This window comes from Channa argus, chromosome 20 (assembly GCF_033026475.1).
Source record: "Channa argus isolate prfri chromosome 20, Channa argus male v1.0, whole genome shotgun sequence".
NCBI classification, from domain to species: Eukaryota; Metazoa; Chordata; class Actinopteri; order Anabantiformes; family Channidae; genus Channa; species Channa argus.
Window position 1 is genome coordinate 14,349,905 of NC_090216.1, and position 18,912 is coordinate 14,368,816.

At 40.1% G+C, this 18,912-nt stretch overlaps 1 protein-coding gene across 1 annotated transcript in view; it reads left to right on the plus strand.

Annotated features, from left to right (window-relative positions):
• shisa9a (shisa family member 9a) overlaps positions 1 to 18,912 on the plus strand; it is a 51,236-nt gene that overhangs the window by 20,805 nt on the left and 11,519 nt on the right. The window contains exon 3 of the mRNA XM_067488497.1: positions 14,436 to 14,693. Within this exon, the coding sequence (XP_067344598.1) occupies positions 14,436 to 14,693 (258 nt within the window). The remainder of the gene's footprint in view (positions 1 to 14,435; positions 14,694 to 18,912) is intronic.

The window sequence follows — 18,912 nt, forward strand, 5'->3', positions numbered from 1 at the left end:
GGAGAGTAGTGAGACCCGTCATAATCCACAGATGGAGAAATATGCAGGATGCAAAGCTTTGTTTTACTGTACTTTGAATTGCTCCATCATTGATGTGCTGTCATGTGGCTTTCTTTGAGGGGTGGGGGTGGGGGGGGGGGGGGGGGGATTGGGGCAAAATAACATGAAGAATAAAACAAGGAGAGGAATGGATTGTGGTTAAAATGTTGAGGAAACCTCCAAATGTCAAGGTCTGCAAGCAAAACTAATTATGTCTTTAGATGATGATAAAGCATCATCTTATCAAGCTGTTGTGCTTCTAGCCAGTTCTAGGAACTATGTACCAAGGGGTTATTTGTACTGTAGCTCTCTAGACATACACCTAGAAGCCCTCTCTTTGTTCACCGAACAAGAGAGCCTGTTAATTGCAGTCTAGGATTGATTAGATTGTTCTGATTCTGCCTTAACTGCAAGCAGCTTTATGCCATTACTGCTCACATTTAACTCACAGGTTTGCCTGAATTCAGCTATTACTGTTGTGCATTTCTCATCCAGCTGCTCCTACTGTAGCTTGCGGGCTGCTGAGAGATGAGTGAGGGGAAATCTGCCTACTGCCCTCTCTTGTCTTCGCAGGCCAAGAAAAGCCCCTCACAGCTGGGCTCAAACACTTAAACCTGTCAGGGATTCAGCGCCAGAGCCAGGTGCAGCAGACCAGAGCTTTTAAACATAAAGCTTCTCTTCAGAGCCAGAGGAGCAGACTTCGGGTCAGAGATGGCAGAGAGAATACATCGTGAGGTTACACTTAATTAAACATGATCAGCTATCAGAGCCCTGCCTTTAGTCTGCTAGACAGCTGGATTAAGTATTACAGGTTCAGCAATATATCAGTTTAGTTCCTGTTAAAGTCTGATAACAGCAGCTACCAACAATTATTTAAAGGACACCTTCACGCATACTGAACTTGCTTCTTCTGGTTTTAGTTTGGGTAGTACATGTAAAAAAATGCTGTTAAAGTTCCCATTAAACTGCTGTAAAACCTTTGGCTTCCCTATATTAAAATATTTCCCTACTCTTAGCTGAAAAAGCCAGGAGCAGGTTAAAAATGGTCAAAGTTTGAGCAGAAGAGACATAAGTACTGAAATTAAGTCCCTAGTATGGATGAAGCTGCAAACCCACAGGATCCTATGTATGTTGTACATGTAACAAAATGTTTCAACCTATGAGCTCCAGTAACAATTTGAATCTTCCAAGCCACAACAATGATAACCCTGATTTGTTTTTTATTTACTTGGAAAGCTCCTTCCAAAGCCACAAAAGACACTATATCATTAAGCCTGAGTTCCATTTCCTGTGGTGAGCAAACCAGACTTTGTGTGTGAAATCAATGAAGTGCCTTTTGATCAAATTCAAGTACAATACTTTACACTGCACTTTGATTTAAACTCTAATTACATTTTGTTCCACCTTTACATTACATTTGTTGAGTTTAAATCATATACACTTTTTTGTTTTGCCAACATAAATACTTTAACTACCTGACAGGCTCTCACAACAAGCAACCACTGGAAAGAAGCATCCTGCCTGTCTCTCTCTAGTTGTATCTGGGTTGGCACTGCTGGCATGTTGTCAGAGGTGTCCCCCCCCCCCCCCCCCCCCCATGGAGACACACATCATTATCATCACCATTTCCCACTGCCGTCCTCCCTATCTGCCTGTCTCTGTCTGCCTCGCTTTGTCTCTAGCAGCATGTTGGCATCAGTTGATGGAACGACAGTCCCACTGCTGACTCTTAGCACTGGATGGGTGGGGGGGACAATATGGTACAGTAAGGCAAGTTGGCACCTACTAGCACCTAACAGGGCTCTTTGAACGCAAGAAGACGACAAACTTTTAAATGGCCTCTTTTTCTGGCAACATTTTATAAACAATGAGGCCATTACTTAAAATAGAAGATTTTGCTGAGAGAGACAGAAGATTTTTGAGAGAAACAATAGGTCCAGATGTTTCTGCGAATGCAGTTTCCGTGAATGGTGCTCCATCACGATGATTAATAAGGGCTCCTCTTTGTCAATCATGTGCTTTAATGAAGCAGGTATTTACTTTTCTGTTTCCACTGTCTGCCTCTCTCCGTCTCTCTGTGGTCTGGTGACTGATGAGCCCTGTCACAGGGAGGAACAAGCAGTCTGTAGCCACCAGAGCTGACTGCCCAAGGCGCTCAGATACAATCATGTGACAGAAAACTGGATTTTGAAAAACACAGCAAAGAAATATTTTTGGCGCCACAAGACGTGTTTGTTACTGGGGCTAAAATCACAAGAAGGCTGGGAGGAGAAATTCCATATTCCGGTCATTCTTTATGGTTGAATTTGTATTCTTATGACTGATGCACCAATTTAGTTTGCACACGGTTCTTTGTGAATGCAACTGATCGAGCACAATATAAAACCAGTGTCAAATAGCTCTTACTAGAGATCTGATTAATTAATTAATTCCAGGAGGTTAATTCCAACCCTATTAAGATTGGGTTTTGACCAGGTGTGACCTATCTATTTTAAATGCAATGTCTTTATCAATGTCATTCAATCACTTAGAGTTTGCCTCATGCCCTTAAAAAAAAAAAAACAATACCAAAAATTTCCAGTAAAAAGACAGCACTAGTATTACACCAGGAATTGGGATCGGCAGACTGGGCTGAGTTAAATGGGAAGATGTAATATTAGATTTTTTGTTTGGCCTCAGGGAAGTTCTGACAAACCATCAGACGACTCAGAAAGGGAAGGTAGGGCTTGGCCCAGGCTGTGTTTGGCAGGGGAGGAGAACTGCTAAAGGCAGGCACAGACTTGATGACTGATTAGGGATGTCGTTTTTTTTTAACGACTAGTCGGACACGTTTGGTCCTGGTCTGGCTCAGTCGGTGCTGACAGTCGGCAGAGACAATCGTTAATTGTGTGCTGTCTTAAGATTCTAGTCTTTAGTCTTAAGACCCAGTGTCAGTTGTTCAGAAATATGAGAACATGTTTCACATTTCTGACATGTTTATCTCCAGAACATTTAGTTACCAATTACTGTAAGTTTCTTAAGCCATCAGGTCTGTGCCATGTCTAGACTGCAGAGGTTAGAAATCTGTGATACTGTTGGTGCAAACAGTCTTTATGTGTGTAATTTGACAGTCTTTGCTAGTCTTCAGGTGTGTCCCCACCATATCTGGGGCTGAACACATCATTGGCTAGTGAAAGGAACATTCTAAAGAACTCTTGAACCCGACTATGTGCTTTGAGGTGGAGGCAAGGTTGGAAGACTTGAGAGGGGCCTCATTAATCAGAGAAATCAGAGACCTCTGATAGAGGCTGTGGACATTGTTGGTTGACACATCTGTTTAATGTCATATGGAGGATGGAGACAGTGCCTGTGCAGCGGCAGACCAGGGTGGTATTTACCATGTTAAATATACAAACTGAAAGTACTCTACGGTGGTACTGGGATGCTTGTTATGAGCCATCTCGTCCTTGTATAACTGGAGTCAGAGTTGTGCTTAGATTCCTAGCAAGAAAACACACTCCCAGTTTATGTTGGTCGTCGCCAGCTTGTCACCCATACAGTTTATTTCCATGGACAGGATCTCAAGGTGCAGCCAGAGAGTCTCCCAGAATTTGTGCAAATGATGTGGTTCTGTTGCCTTCACTGGACTGTGACTTTCAGCACGCAGTGGAGTCTGTGCCCGAAGGTCGAGAGTTCAAGTGTGTCTCAAGTAGGGTCTTTGTCACAAATTAGGGTACAATGGATGTGAGACTGACAGGTGGATTTGTGCATCAGCAGTAATGTTATGAAGAGGAAGTTGAGCACGACACGACAAAGCTTATAGCTAGAACTAGAACACACTGGAGAGATCTCATCTGGTCTGGAATCACCTCAGGGTGTTGTCAGAGGAGATGCGAAAACTGCTGCCATCACGACTCAACTCCACATGATAATGGATAGATGGATAGATGCATAATATTAGATCAGATTTTGAACATTTTCCTCTTCACTGGTCATTTTATCCTTACAGTTGCAGTAGCAATGTTCAGACCTTTGGCTTCCTTGGTATTGAGAGCACACATGACACGAATCTGTAAAGTGAGGCGTGTGTGTTGTGTGATTACTTGTGGACTTGATATGTTATTAGACAGTATTTTGCAGCTTTTTCCAAACATCTTTTTTTTCACATCTCGTTTTGTACCTTGTGTTTCTCCACACACCTGTCAGCACCATGCACTTGCCGAGGACACGGTTTTAAGCATCTGAGAAACAGGTCTTGTTACCTGGTTAGTTTGCATTTCGTTTGCTTGAATGCTCTTCATGTGTGAGTTGCTTCCATCTACTAGAGTAGTGTAGATGCCACAAGGTAGATTTATTTCCTTCAAAAGCGTGAAGTCAGGTACAATGACACATTATAATGCTGTTACAAACGGTTGCCCCCATCTGCTTCAGGTTAGGAGTTGGGTATAGATAAAAATGTCCAGATTTCACCTTTAAAACGCAGTTTCCATACACTGAGATATTTGTAGTTTAAACAGCTATCAGGTCTTAATAGATATCAGACGGACATGTGATGCAGTTACTAGGTTTAACAATGTCCCGTGAGATTTGATTGTGATAGGACAATCCATCATCCATGTCCTATCAAAAGACTTTTCAAGAGGGAGACAGTTGTTGAATCCTGCTGCAAATGCCACACTGTGAATAGGCGAGAGAGAAAAAAATAAGGAACAATACAAATCGATAACACTTCAAAATGAGGAAGGTATGACGGAAAGCTCTAATCATAAAAGGGTGCAGCGGAAGTCATTGTGCTTTCAAAGGCTCAGGGAGGAACAATTAAGGGTAGATAAGCTATTCTCTCTCCTATCATTTCCAGCCGCCATTTCCCATGACAGACTTTTCAATAATACGGTTTGTGCGCATTACACTCCTATCTCTTTAATGGTCAGCCCTCCTGAGAATTATTCAGAGATATGTCTTCAGTTTTGGAATAGAGTTGGCTGCATGCATTTCTCCTTGGCGCATTTCTCTCTATCTCTCAAACATTTCACGACACACTCTTCATTGTGCCTCTTGATTATGAGTGTACTGATTTACTAATGAGCAAAGACAAAGCTAGCAGCATATGGTGATGATAATGAGATGAACAATGTTTGGAAAACAAGGCCGTATATAAGGCTGAGGATCTGACACACTGCTTTAGAGCAGACAGACATTCACTGAATGTCACACAGCAGCCTTACAGCTAAGCTAAATAAGTTTATTTATATCCATGCACAGCGAAGGTTTGCATGTTTTCCATGTGAGGGTGGAGTTGAGGGTCCAAAGACTTGCAGGTTAAATTAATGGACATGCGTACAAGTTGCCTATAGGTGCGAATGTGAGTGTGAATCCATCTCTCTGTGTCAGCTCTGTGACAGACTGACATCCTATCCAGGCTGTTCCCTGCCCCTCGCCTGATGTCAGCTGTGACTGCAAAAGATAAGCAAGTATAGCTAATGAATTGATGGATGGACACCCAGGTCCTTAATGAACTATTTCTGGCTAAGTTTCGGACATGTTTTAAAAATAGTACAAATGTTTCATCATATTGCATATGCTAAGCTTTTCCCCCAATGGAGATTCTCTAAAACATTCTAACCTTGCTTGCTGTCTAGTTTTCACACCTTGATTTTGAAATAAAATTGTGATTTGTCATTGTTTGGAAATTACTTCAACTCTCTCCACAATCTTTCCACAAACCTCCCAGCAACTGCAGGGGTAGTTCTTAGGGGTGTAGTAACCCTGGTTGGGACTCAGTGACTTTTGAAGCACCTCCAGAAGCCATCCACTCTTTTCTTGACCCTTTTTTTAAAGCTGGCAATCTCTCAAGGTGTAAGCAACGATGTCAGATAGTTTCAGTCTGTGAACCTTTTGGCCCTTACACTTCAAACTTGCTTCCCACTGCTGACAGTGCCAGCAGGTTTTAAGACCCATGGAGCTGTGGACATCTGTTCTTCTCTCATTTTCTCTCTCTCATGCTATCAAACGTTCTTGTTTATATGTCACATGGATCAGAAGAAGTTTCTCTCTTGTCCCCATTAACCAGTTAGGTCAGACATGGTCAGTCAAGGGTTCAAGCACACCCTCCTTGTTGAAGCCTCCACGTGAAGCCCCCACCCCGTGCGCCCTGCCACGCAAAGAACATTTTGCATCCGGCTACTAACAAAACTCTCACGAGCTCAGCGGTCACATAGCTCGGCCTCGCTGGTCTCCATGCTGCTGGAGAAAGATACGGCCTGAAGGAGGGACGTCAAGACAGATGCAGTGTTTCTTATGTACTGTAAACAGACGGGAGGGCAAATAAAGCAGAAGCTCTTGACTCCCGCCTCACACAGGCTCACACATAACCTGCTTACCATTTTCAGTGTGACTAAACATGAATATGCAGAGAAACAGAGAGGACCCCACACACTCCTACTCATAAACAGCGATGTGTGTACACTGTCACATACGGGTGAGTGATTTCCTCAAGTCAAGAGCTCTTACGGCTAAACTTATCTCTTTAAATTACAAAAAAATTGGTTATTTGTAGTTTTAGCAATCACTTTTAGGCGGAACTGTACTTTTCTGTACCTACAGTGAACTAGTATCAGTGTTTACTGTCACTCTCATGTTCACAAAACAGTACAGGCAGCAGCTTTGGACATCTGCCTCCTTCCTTTTCAGACTTTATTTGCATAGCTTTACATAGTCAGTACAAAATTTTGTGTTAACATATATTCAACGACAAAATATTTTGCTTGCTTGAACCCAAAAATGACTCATAAATTAGCTTTACACCAAACTAGAGCAAGACTTTTAATAAAACATGCTTGATTTTTTTGACAGTGCCTGACAAAGCTGTTAGGATGTGACCTAGAACAAGCTCAGAGAAGGCAAGTAGACACGTGAAGAATAAGTGGAGAGAGACAGACCGACAGAGCAGCAGGCAGCATAACATAGGTTGCATAACAATGACTTTTTCAGTACAGTACAGCCGGCCTGCCTGTTGATATGTGGGCGCGGGTGACTGCGGGACAATGCGAACTCGCCGTGTGCTGCAGAGAAAATACTACACGAGAGAATGCTGTTGCCATGACAAGAGAGAGGAGAAGAGAGAGATGGAGAGGGTTGAGTGATGGCAGAGAGGCAGTTTTGCAGCATGAGGAAACAAAGAGGGTTTATCCATTTGCAGAGTGAGAAGAAAGAGGGAATATTAGATGAGTCAGCTGCTTACAATTTTCAATGCCGAATCAAACAAACAGTGAAATTACTCTGTACAGCCAGTAGCAATGGAAAAAGGCCAAACATGAGATAAAAGCACTCCTACATGCATGTGCTCATTTCATTTTCTCTCGCTCACACACCACTACACTGTACACATCAAGGGACGGAGTGTGTTGTTGTGTGGGACATGAGAAAAGAACAGATACTGTTTCTTCCCCGTGAGGACAGCCTCACAGCTCCATGCTGGATGTCTGGCTTCCCACGAGGGAGACAGCGTGGCTTTGAAATCACTCTGTGTTTTGGTGCTGTATGACTCCGCACTGCTGTGTAGTGTTAACTCTCGTTGTGTGCTGCAGACTGTACTGTCTGTTACCTGGCGGTCATCATCATCGTCACATTTACTGTAATCGTGACATTTCCGCGTCTTTGCCCTGCAGTGTGAATTTTATGTAAATGTTGTCTTCTTTAAGGGTAAAAACAATAGTACAGAAGTGGCACACATTTCAGACTACATGCGAAATTAAATGAACTGCTTCCCTCGTCATGTTCTTCAAGTCTTCCGTGACGACTTCTTATTGTGGAAATAAATGCCCAATTTCCTTTTCCTACTTTTTAAACCGGACAGCTGTGAGTGATTCTTTTGAACATGAACACAGAGGAAGTTTTCTTATACTAATTTGAAGAAATGTGACCTTTAGAAATCTTTTGGCAGACATTAAATTATCAGTGAGTTAGAAAACACATGCCCATGGAAACAATTACCCTGATCAGGTTAGAACATGGAACTTCAAAGTTAGATTCTCTACTTACAGTAAATGGGAAAATACCATTAAGCAGTTCCTTTACTTGAGATAACATCTGTTTGATCAAAAGTAACTGAACACTACAAGCATTCGTTGCTTTTCAAATAGGGGTTAAGAAATGATCAGACATGTTGATTTTGAAATAATAACAAGGAGAATTTAATGCAAAATATGGATAGCATAGTACTGGATTGTACTTGTATTGTTTTAGATAAGCTGTATGCCCACAAACAATCACATATGGGGAGTTAAGAACTGGATGTCCTTTAGTTCTAAATACTGTGATATTATCAGCTAAAAATGTATTTTTGAGGGTAATAACAAAATAAAGTCTAAACTTTGTAGTTGTATGTTAAGCTTTACTTCATTTCAAAGGGCATAATTGTATATAGGTGAGGCAAGTGCATTGATTAAAGTAAAAGTAAAAATGATAAAACAGTTTAAAGTCTAGGAAAAGAATTAAAAGCACGTGACTATTATTATTATAGTTGGAACAGTATTGATCAATATACAATATACAACGATTATCAAAATACAAATATTTTTAAATGAAACCAGCTTGTAATTGAATGATAAAACTAGTTTGTACTGTATAAAACCCCGACAACTGGACTATAAGGAGATTTTGTAAGACACACATTTATTTTCAAAATTCCATAGGTTCTATTGCCAATCACTGGATGTCATGTACCTCACTGCAAGGAAAAAAGTATTTGCTGTTTCAATGCAGAATGAGGGAAAGTCTGAGGTTTTTTTCTGCATGGGATGGGGGTGTTTTCCCGTTTTTCTCAATTTTATTTTAAAAAATCTAATATAAAAAAAAGTAAATACATTTGTTTAATTATTAAAAATGAATGTTTAGTTTTAACCTGATGTAATATATTTAACTGTGACAAGGGATTATACTTTTTTTTTTACTTGCTCCATCATATCTCTTACACAGTTCAGTGGAAGTAGTTTCTTTACTGTACCTCCCTAAGAACTGCAGATTATGTAATAATCTCTTTTTAAATAGACTTGGTCTTTCCTCTGCCCTCAGACCTTTTACATAATACACAGTATCTTCTGTGTATGCTCCCTACATGAAGAGACATAATGATTTTGTTGACCTCATGACCTTTCACCTAGCACAAACTCCACTGTAATCTATCCACATATCCACCTCTTTAATTCAATATATTGGACTTTTTAAAGCTTGTTTAGGCTTAGTTGAACTGTTCAGTAAAACAGAGAAATAGCCCGATTCTGAGGAATAAATGCTGTGCCTGAAATACAAGATGAACATGTAAGTGCAACCACTTATTCCCAACTGCAATTCGGTTTATTTTCATTTATTTAGCCTTTTTTTTTCTGATTTGGGGAAAAATACAGTATCACAACCTCAGGCATCAAAACTCGGTGGCACTGGGGGAAAGAGACTGCTGTGATTGGTATGTTTTGGTTCAGCTTGGTGAGGCACCGTGACCACACCAGCAGACTCCCTCTGCATCATCCTGACGGGCACCCTGTTGACAGCTGTCACTCATCCTGTCAAATGAGTTCACAGTGCCGTCCAGGGTGCTGTGTTTGTTTTAAACTGCTGAGCGTGTGTGAGTGTGATCTTTTTTACTCAGATTGAGGATGAGAGGGAAGAGGGAGAGGAAGATGAGAGGGTTTCACTGAGAGGGACCATAGTACTGATAGTAGAACAGTAACATAGAAATGGTGCAATAGTTATCATGATTTTATCATGATTGCATAAGGCAGGGTGGGAAATTATATATTTTGTCTCATATGCAGCAAAAAAAAAAAAAAAAAAGCACCAAGCAAAGAGTAGGAAAGAGCAAAAACGATGAACAACAAGAGATGGTGTTTGCAGTGTGGGCTCACGTGATGGTTTCCATGCATAAGCAAGGACCGAAAGTATTTCTAATATAATAAAAATTTGCCCTTAAACTTTTCTGTTTTAATTAAACAAACCACAAAAAAAAAAAAAAAAAAAAAATGAGGGCAGATTGGTTAATATGTTGTTCTTTTATTGAGATCACAAGCCCTAAACCTTACAGCACTGCTGCACTTTCTCCAATGAATCATCGTTCTAACTCTCAGCTTTTATATAGTGTTGAATTGCTTTTAAATTAGGTTCCTTCAAACTTTTCACCCTTGAAGATGGATGACGCAAATACAACAGTTTTAACAGGTCTTGGATGAAGTAAGGAGTTTTACAGGCAAAATGTGAACTGTTTTTCTGTTGCTGTAAAACTGTTTATTATGTGTTTTATATTACCAGCAATAATAGTTTCCCTGTATCTAAACTTTATGCTGAAAGACTCAACTTCTGTAAATTGATGTGCCAGCTTTACACATCCAACATCAATCCAACTTGGCAGTGCAAATGTGTGTAGTTAGTGTATTGTTTGTGTAGTCTTTGTGCACAACTTCAACTCGGTTTTACTAGCTTTCCACACATTTCCAGAACAGTTTGTATTCTGTGTATAACAAGAGACAGAGAGAGAGAGAGAGAGAGAGAGAGAAAGAGACAGAGAGAGAGACAGAGAGCGAGACAGAGAGAGAGAGAGAGAGAGAGAAAGAGACAGAGAGACACAGAGAGAGAAACAGAGAGAGAGAGAGAGAGAGAGAAAGAAAGAGACAGAGAGACAGAGAGAGAGACAGAGAGAGAGAGAGAGAGAAAGAGACAGAGAGACACAGAGAGAGAGACAGAGAGAGAGAGAGAGAGAAAGAGACAGAGAGAGACAGAGATAGACAGAGAGAGAGAGAGAGAGAAAGACACAGAGAGACACAGAGAGAGAAACAGAGAGAGAGAGAGAGAGAAAGAAAGAGACAGAGAGACAGAGAGAGAGACAGAGAGAGAGAGAGAGAGAAAGAAAGAGACAGAGAGACAGAGAGAGAGACAGAGAGAGAGAGAGAGAGAGAGAGAGAGAGAAAGAAAGAGACAGAGAGACAGAGACAGAAAGAGAGAGAAAGAGTGAGAGAGAAAGAGACAGAGAATGAAAGAGAGAGTGAGAGAGAGAGTGAGAGAGAGAGAGAGTGAGAGAGAATGCAATGATTTTATTTAAAACCCATTTTATATTGGATTGTACAAAGACAACACATCAAACGTTAAGATTCTTTTAAATTCGTTTTAAAAATGTTTGCTCATTTGGAATTTGATCCCGACAGCAAAAGGGCAATGAGAAATCTGGAAAGGCTGTTTAATGCTAAAGACAACAACAACAAAACACCTGATGGAACAAGGTTATTAACAAGAATTAACAAGGTTAGTTGGCAACAAAAGAGTGAGGTTGACTGAAGTAATAAATGCATTTAAGAACACAATTGTGTTGTGGAAATCATTGCATGGGCTCAGGAAAACCACTGAAAACCATTTTTAGTGAACAAAGTTTGTTGCTGCCTCCACATATGTGAAAAATCCACCTTGCATAGCAATAACTACACGTAAACAAGATGTGTCCTGTGGTCTGAAGAGCCAAAATTCAACATTATTTTCAGAAATCATGTCCTCTATGAAAAAGTGAAGGGGGATCATTTTCATTGTTGTCAATGCATTTTTCAATGCCAGTATCCAACAAGACAGATATGAGACCCCCGCCAACCCAGTGAACAAATTGGTGAAAGAGGCCTCCATCTATGAAGCTGCTGAAATCTTATATCAATCAAGAATGAGGAAATAAATTACAGTTTTTTTTGTAATTGTGAGTTTCAAAATTCCGAATACCAATCAGTTCATAGCAGAGTTTCCAAAAAGTAGAATGTGCACCTATTTTCTGCAGGGTACTGAATTTTACAATTGTGTTCGTCAACTAGGCAAAATCCATTATTAAAAGAGAAAATCCTCCCGTCCATGGATGTCTCCCGTTCCTTATTTCCCCTTTCTCTCCTCCACCATGGATGCCCAGCACCCTCACACCGCCTCAGTTTCAATTTAGTTAAATTCTGTAGCATTCAGTGAGCCAGTAGTGCCCAACTCTTTCAGTACATCATGAACTGTTTGCCATCAGAGAGACACTGAACACGTGCATCCAATAAAATACTTGAAACATGTTTCAAAGCTGCATCGAATTTCCAGCTTTTTTTCTTTTGTGTATGAACTTATGTGACACAGCTTTGCATTTTCACCCAACAAAGTGGGACAGTTGTTATCACATCAGGACATCTTGTCTCTTATTCTCTCTTCTAAGCGGTCTTACGCCGTCTCTCACACCAATGCTCTTTTTAATTGCCTCTACTCTCTGTCTCTCTCCCGTGTCAGTCAATATGTGTTTGAGTCAGTGCCAGGGCTAAGTGATTAATTAGTAACAACACAACTTGCTTTGCCTTGACAGTTGAGCTTGTGCAGGTTTAAGGCCTTTGAAAACACCTCAGAAAGGCCGGTGGAGAAAATCAATATTGTCACAATTTTCCTGTCTGTTTGCTGTGGAACAACAAAAGACATACAAATGTGTCTGAGCCTATAAGAAGACTGAAATGAGAAAGGGACTAGGTTGATATTTCTATGCTTCACACTCCCCCTTTATTTGTTTTCGACCTATTTTCAATGATTTTTTTCTTGCTCTCTTCATTCTTTATGTATCCTCATTGCTCTCCCTTTGTCCAATTTCACTTTCTCCTCTCACGCTGTCTCCCAACAGCTTCTTACTACTTAAATAATCGAGTGGCAGTATTGGTGCTTTAAACAGAAAGCCCCAATTCACTTAACAAGGGTACCGTCGTCTCCAGTAACAGGAATTTGCAATTATCCTTTAGACGTAGCACAACGAGAGAACAACGCTGGAGAGTGTCCTCTGAATTCTTACACGTGTGTTAACATTCAGCTCTGCTCTCGTTAAACTCCACCACCCGTTATTGTGCATTTGTGCATGTGTTATCGCTATCAGGGTTTCTGCATCCTCCTGACGAGATGCAGTGTTATGTAACTGCAGTGTGGAGGAAGGGTTATCCATTGACCAATCAGTTATCGCCATGGTTGGGAAGGTTAATTTTAAATGGGTGGCTAGGGTGTGGAGGACTGATTGCCCTGCTAATCACAATCAGGACAGAAATCCTACGGCACTTCTTGTTAATCAAAGAAAGAAAATGTTTTACAGATAAGTTACTGTGGTTTAGAGGTTAAATCCACTAGAGTTATTCCAGCCGTAAGTTGCATCTTTTAAAATGTAATAACTAATTTAGTTTGGAGAATACATTACAGATGATATCACAGTGCATAACATTAACATTACATTTTTTTCCACACTGAACCCCTGTCGACCACAACATTAAAACCACTAATGATTAAAAGCACTAATGTAGTCCAACTTCAAATTCACTCGCATTGCTTCTCCAGTTGGTTTTTATTACACTTTCACTGGTATATTTGAGGACGTACTTGATGATGAAGCATTCAACATGTGGCGGATTGAGACCAGAAATGTTTCCTGTAAATATGGTCTCCAGAAGCAGACAATGGTAGACATTGGTTAAACATCACACATTTTTGTCCAGCTGCTGTAGCAGTTGCACCCTCAGAAAAAAATAAATTAAAAGAGGAAAATCGAAGAATCAGAACATTTCTACCTAGTTATCATTTTCTTTTTCTTTTTACTTTTAAGATTGTGTAGTTTTAAGGAGAGTTGTTTTCTGCTCTGACAAGAAATTTCATTTTATCTAAAAAAAATATGAAAAAGCCCCTTTAGAAAATTTACAATACACTTCATGTGACTGTTAATTTCATATGGTTCTGTTTTTGAAATGCGAACATCCTTTACAATGAGAAATACTGGGACTCCCAGGGAAATATTGATTTATTCCTTGAAGTAACTGATGTGGACTGATGCAGTTTAAGACGGACTGTTCTCACACTGGATTTAGTATGTGTCTATGATGGACTCCTTTCAGATGCAGTTCAATATTCATAGTCAGGCTGATGCTGTAAGTCAAATGTCCACCACATACCATGGTGAAATGTGTGTTATAGGACATGAAACATTTCAGCTCTAATAAGGACAATAATGTACTGTAATGCATGGTGAAATTACTAGTAGAAACCCATGTAATAGATGGCAGATGTGACTAATCACTTCACATATATAGGCTTTGGATGGCTATGCACGATGAACATTAAGCTGCAGCTGCAGAATTATGACAAGACCTCATGCACTGGATGCATTAGAATGAATGGATGTTCAGCTGCTCATTTCTTCATAAAGCAGCAGATAATAAAGTACAAAAAGAGGTGGTTATGAATGTTAATGAGTGATATTATTGCCATGATGCCCTAAAGTAAATCAACAAGTGTCCCTGAGGAGCTGCTCTGTAGCCAGTAACACTGAGGCTTCAAACATCAGCGCTGCTGACCACCCCAAAACTTGCCTTTGACTTTGTTTTGTCATTTGTTTTTGTCCACAGAGGTTGGTCAGATCAACAACAACGTGGGGCCAGTCACAAACATGGGCCAGCAGCACCCCTACCCTACCCTCAGCCAGCTGGCTCATGTCTATGAACAGCAGCAACAACAACAACAACAGCAGCAGCAGCAGCAGCAGCAGCAGCAGCACCAGCATCAGCAGCAGCAGCAGCAGCAGCAGCAGCAACATCAACAACAGCAGCAGCAGCAGCAGCAACAAAACAAGGATCTCAACAAATACGCTTCCCTAAAGGCTGTGGGTGAGTGTCTGTCAAAATGTTTTTATCTCTTCATCTTTACATTTTGGGATGAACAATAAACACAGAACATTTTTACATTTTGAACTTGATGTTGAGCTTTTGGTTCTAAAAAACAAGTGTTGGTTTAACCAGCTGTTGCTGCTGGCTCCGACTAAAACAATGTTTGGAGTGAGTGCGTCATCATGACAATGAATCTTGGGGCTTCCCCCATTTTTCTGCTGTTGCACAGTCACCATCTGATCCAGCCTGAGTCAGCAGTGAGACGGTCTTGATTTTGAAAAAAGGAGAACCAGGGCTGTGATTTATTTATCACTTGGTACATGGTTTCCTAAGGGAATACATTGAAATCGTTGTGGTGGGGAGGGAGGCTAAACTTTTTTATAGTGTTACAGTAGGTTCAAAATACAAACATCACAGTTCTACTATACTTAATGTGCTTATGAAGGGTGAAAGACAATGGCAAGAACAAGATTTTTTTGTGTGTGTTACATAACTACAAACCCCATCGCCACAAACATTTTTGCAATAATAAGCAAATCATTTGAAACACATTTTTGACTGTACAAAGACAACATATCAGATAATAAAAGTGAGAAATTGTTCTTGAATCGTTGTTACTTGTTACTTTTGAATTTGATGGGCAATAAAAGACGGGAAAAGGTGTGTGATGCTAAATAGGAAAACAAGAAAAGTAAGGAGAAAAAACACCAGGAAATTATGTTTTATGGCAACAGGTCAGTAACACAATTGGGAATAAAAAGTAAAGGAACAGCAAGGATGGGGAGAGGAATACTGTTCCGTGGTCTGACGAGTCACAATTTGAAATTTATTTAGAAAATCCTGGAGGTCACATCCTCTGTGCTAAAGAGGGACGGACCATCTGACTGATGTCAGTGCACAATTTAAAAGTCAGTATCAGATTATTGCACACAGCATCTGTGAAGGCTCCACTAATGCTGAGTGAAATACAATATACTGGCTTTAGAGCAACATGTGCAGCCTTACATACAAAATCTTCTCAGGGAAGGACTTGCTTACAAGCAGCCTGATGTCAAACCACATTCTGCATGTATGACAACAGCATGGCTCCACAGTAAAAGAGTCCAGGTGCTAAACTCACCTGGAGTCCAGACCTGTCACCAATTAAAAACAATCAGTGCATTATTAGCTGAAAACTATGACAAAGGGAGCCCTGAACTTTTAAGCAGCTGAAATCCAATCCAATCCACAATGGGAGAAAAATGCTTTCAAACTTAAAGCAGTTGGTCTTTTCAGTTCTCAAACACTTTGTTGTTAAAAGCAGTGGTGATTCAACAAAGTGTTAAACATGTCCTGCTACAATTTCTTTGAGTCTCCTTGTTGGCATCAAAATACAAATTTGCAAAAATCTTGATTTAAAAAGTATCAAACTTCTCCCTCTTAACTGTATTTGATGTCTTGTCTTTCCACTATAATTTTTTTCATGCATTTTGTTTTATTCATATTTTACAAAATTTGGGAGGAATGGGGGGGAAGTGTATTTTGTTCAGTAATTCTTAAAAGAAAAACATAACTATACACTCTACCTATAAGTGTTAAATAATCAGAAAGCCAATCAGAAACTGGAACTGTACAACGCAAAAAGATAAATTATGCAGTGATAATTGATGCATAGTGTCTAAAGTTTTTTGGATCCAAACACAAGCATCACCAGATATTTTTTCATGTCTCCAGGAACAATGAAAGTAAACTACAGGAATGTTTGACAGACATTATTGATTGCACTACCAGACTGGACGCGCTGATAAACATAAACAGCCTGCTGTATATCACCAAATTCAATGAGCCCAGTTCTCACATGCAGCCAATTTGAAGTTGCCTCATCATGCCCATATATTGAAAGTGACATCACTATTTCATAACCTGAAACCGTTTAAGGATGACTTATGCATTTTTCCTGTCAGCTTCTTTTATGCCAGACCGGTTACAGTGCAGTACCCTGTCCTCACTCCATTCAGAATTCACCCCACTCCCACCAGAAAACACACTAGGATATCTGTGTAAACAGCTACAAGATGCCATTTGTCTACATTTGTGCCCTTTATTAGAAGAATAAGCAGACGGATCCTGCTTATGAAAAACCTTTTCCTGCATGCCAAACAGCAGAGAGTAAAATATTAGATTCAGATGACAAATGTAGGTGTGTATTTCCTCTGTATTTCATGTGCAGGGCTCTGACTCATCTGCAAACATGTAAGTAATAGAGTAATAGACAGTAATAGATTTTTGTGTTTGTTTATGCTATGTTCTGCTTTGTGCCTTGGAAGCTAGACGATGTTGTTTAATTGCAAAAGTGGTTTATATAACTGCCGGCACAATTGTTACCAGAGAAGGAGAAGAATAAGGAAAAAGTGGACACATCATTGTTCTACTAAAAGCAAAGCCACTCTAAAACGAACATCCATGAAAATCATGATTAACACTGTCCTCCTCCGGGACCCTGGTATATACAATATAATGTTCAGTGGTGTATTTTTATATTTCACAGATAAATGGACAAATATAGATGTCTAACAATGGCTAGACATTTGCATTGCAGCTGTGTTTGATTGCAGAAAATTGTTCACTTATCTAAAATGTGCATGAAAGACGTCTTGGCGTCAGTCTCGCAGGACCAAAGAACAAAGGGATTCTTTCTCAGCGCAACACTTTCAACCAATACTCAATAAGGAGAGAAGGAATCCATCACGGGAGAGGCAGAGGTGTCAATTTCTCCACTGACAGGAGCTCCAATAGATCAGAGTGCAGTGCAGCCCCAAGACATGTGGCAATTTGAGGAAAGGACTCATCCCCACTGTTTCTCAGCCTGACTGTCTGATGATAGGTAACAGCTCACACATAAGGCCAACACATGGATGCCGCAGATGCACAGGGGATTGAGGATCACATTTAGAAAAGTCAGGTTGAAGGACATTCGAGCAACGTTCCTGGATTGTTTTTAACTAATACAAATTGTGAATGCACTCTATATAGTATCTATATTCAAAAATGTATTTTTTTCTGTTAGGAGCTATATTTTGTTGTAGGAAGCTAGAGTTTGTTTTATCATGTTAACTAAGACCATTCTTTTTCTTTTTAAGATGCTTTCCAGATATTTTAAAGGGTTTTCCACACACAAAACCATCTTAACACTACATCAATGTTGCTGTTTGAGGGGTAAGGGCAAATCCAGGGCACCTAATATCTGCAGAGAACAGTGATGCACCATCCAGCAGGATTTTTTTCACTACATTGTGGCCCCTCTACCATGGAGGCTCCTTTGATGGCACTTTCTTGCATGGATAAACCAGTTTACGGGCAACTTAGAGGGCACTTTTGCAGCATTTGCTTGGCCTTTTGGGCAGCGCAGTGGTTTGTGATTGTGGGTGCAGCAATTTTATTTTTCTCTTCCCAAATATCCACACCTAATACAAATTAGTGGCATTTTTAGGTAGAGTGGGGACGTAAATGTTGGCTGCTTGAAATTCAAAATACAGTGTTGTTCACATGAACAACAATGACATTACCAAGAATGCTCACTGTGATTGTTTATTATTCTGAACTCATAATAAGTGTCTGCATGTTGATTTCTATAATGCACTGATGTTTTGTATGCACTAACTGCCTAGAGGGCATAAACTGCATTTCTACTAAGGCTCTGTAAAAATGTCTGGGACTAACACTAAATGTGCAAAACTATCAGCACATGTACAATGAGGCAAATTTGTACATTTGGGTTTCCAAAGGGTTTTCTTTGCTAAGCTTGAATTTGTTCCAGACAGCAATGTAAAACTCTTATTCAAAGCTTTTAGCACATGTCTGTCAATATCTTTCCTTTCTCATATTCAGCTCGTTCTGAGTCCTCTTCATCCTTTCTGCTTCTTCATATCTGAAATGGTCCTTACGTTCCCTTCAATGCCTTTCTCAGACCATTTTCCTTCGTCCTGTTTGCTCTTCTAACCTCTAATGGCTAGTTTCTATGTTTTATTTCTTTCCCAACCTCCCATCTTTCTTTCTTTCTTTTCCTTCTTTTGCATGTTTATTGTCAGCCACATAACCTGCATTCTCCCTCACCTTTGCTTTTTGCATCTTCCTCTTCATCCCCTGTTCCCTCCCTTCCTTAACTCTATACACAACATATCTCTCCTTTAAGAGTCACTGGGCTTCTAATCTCAGTCCTCCCTCATAGTGCCTCATATTT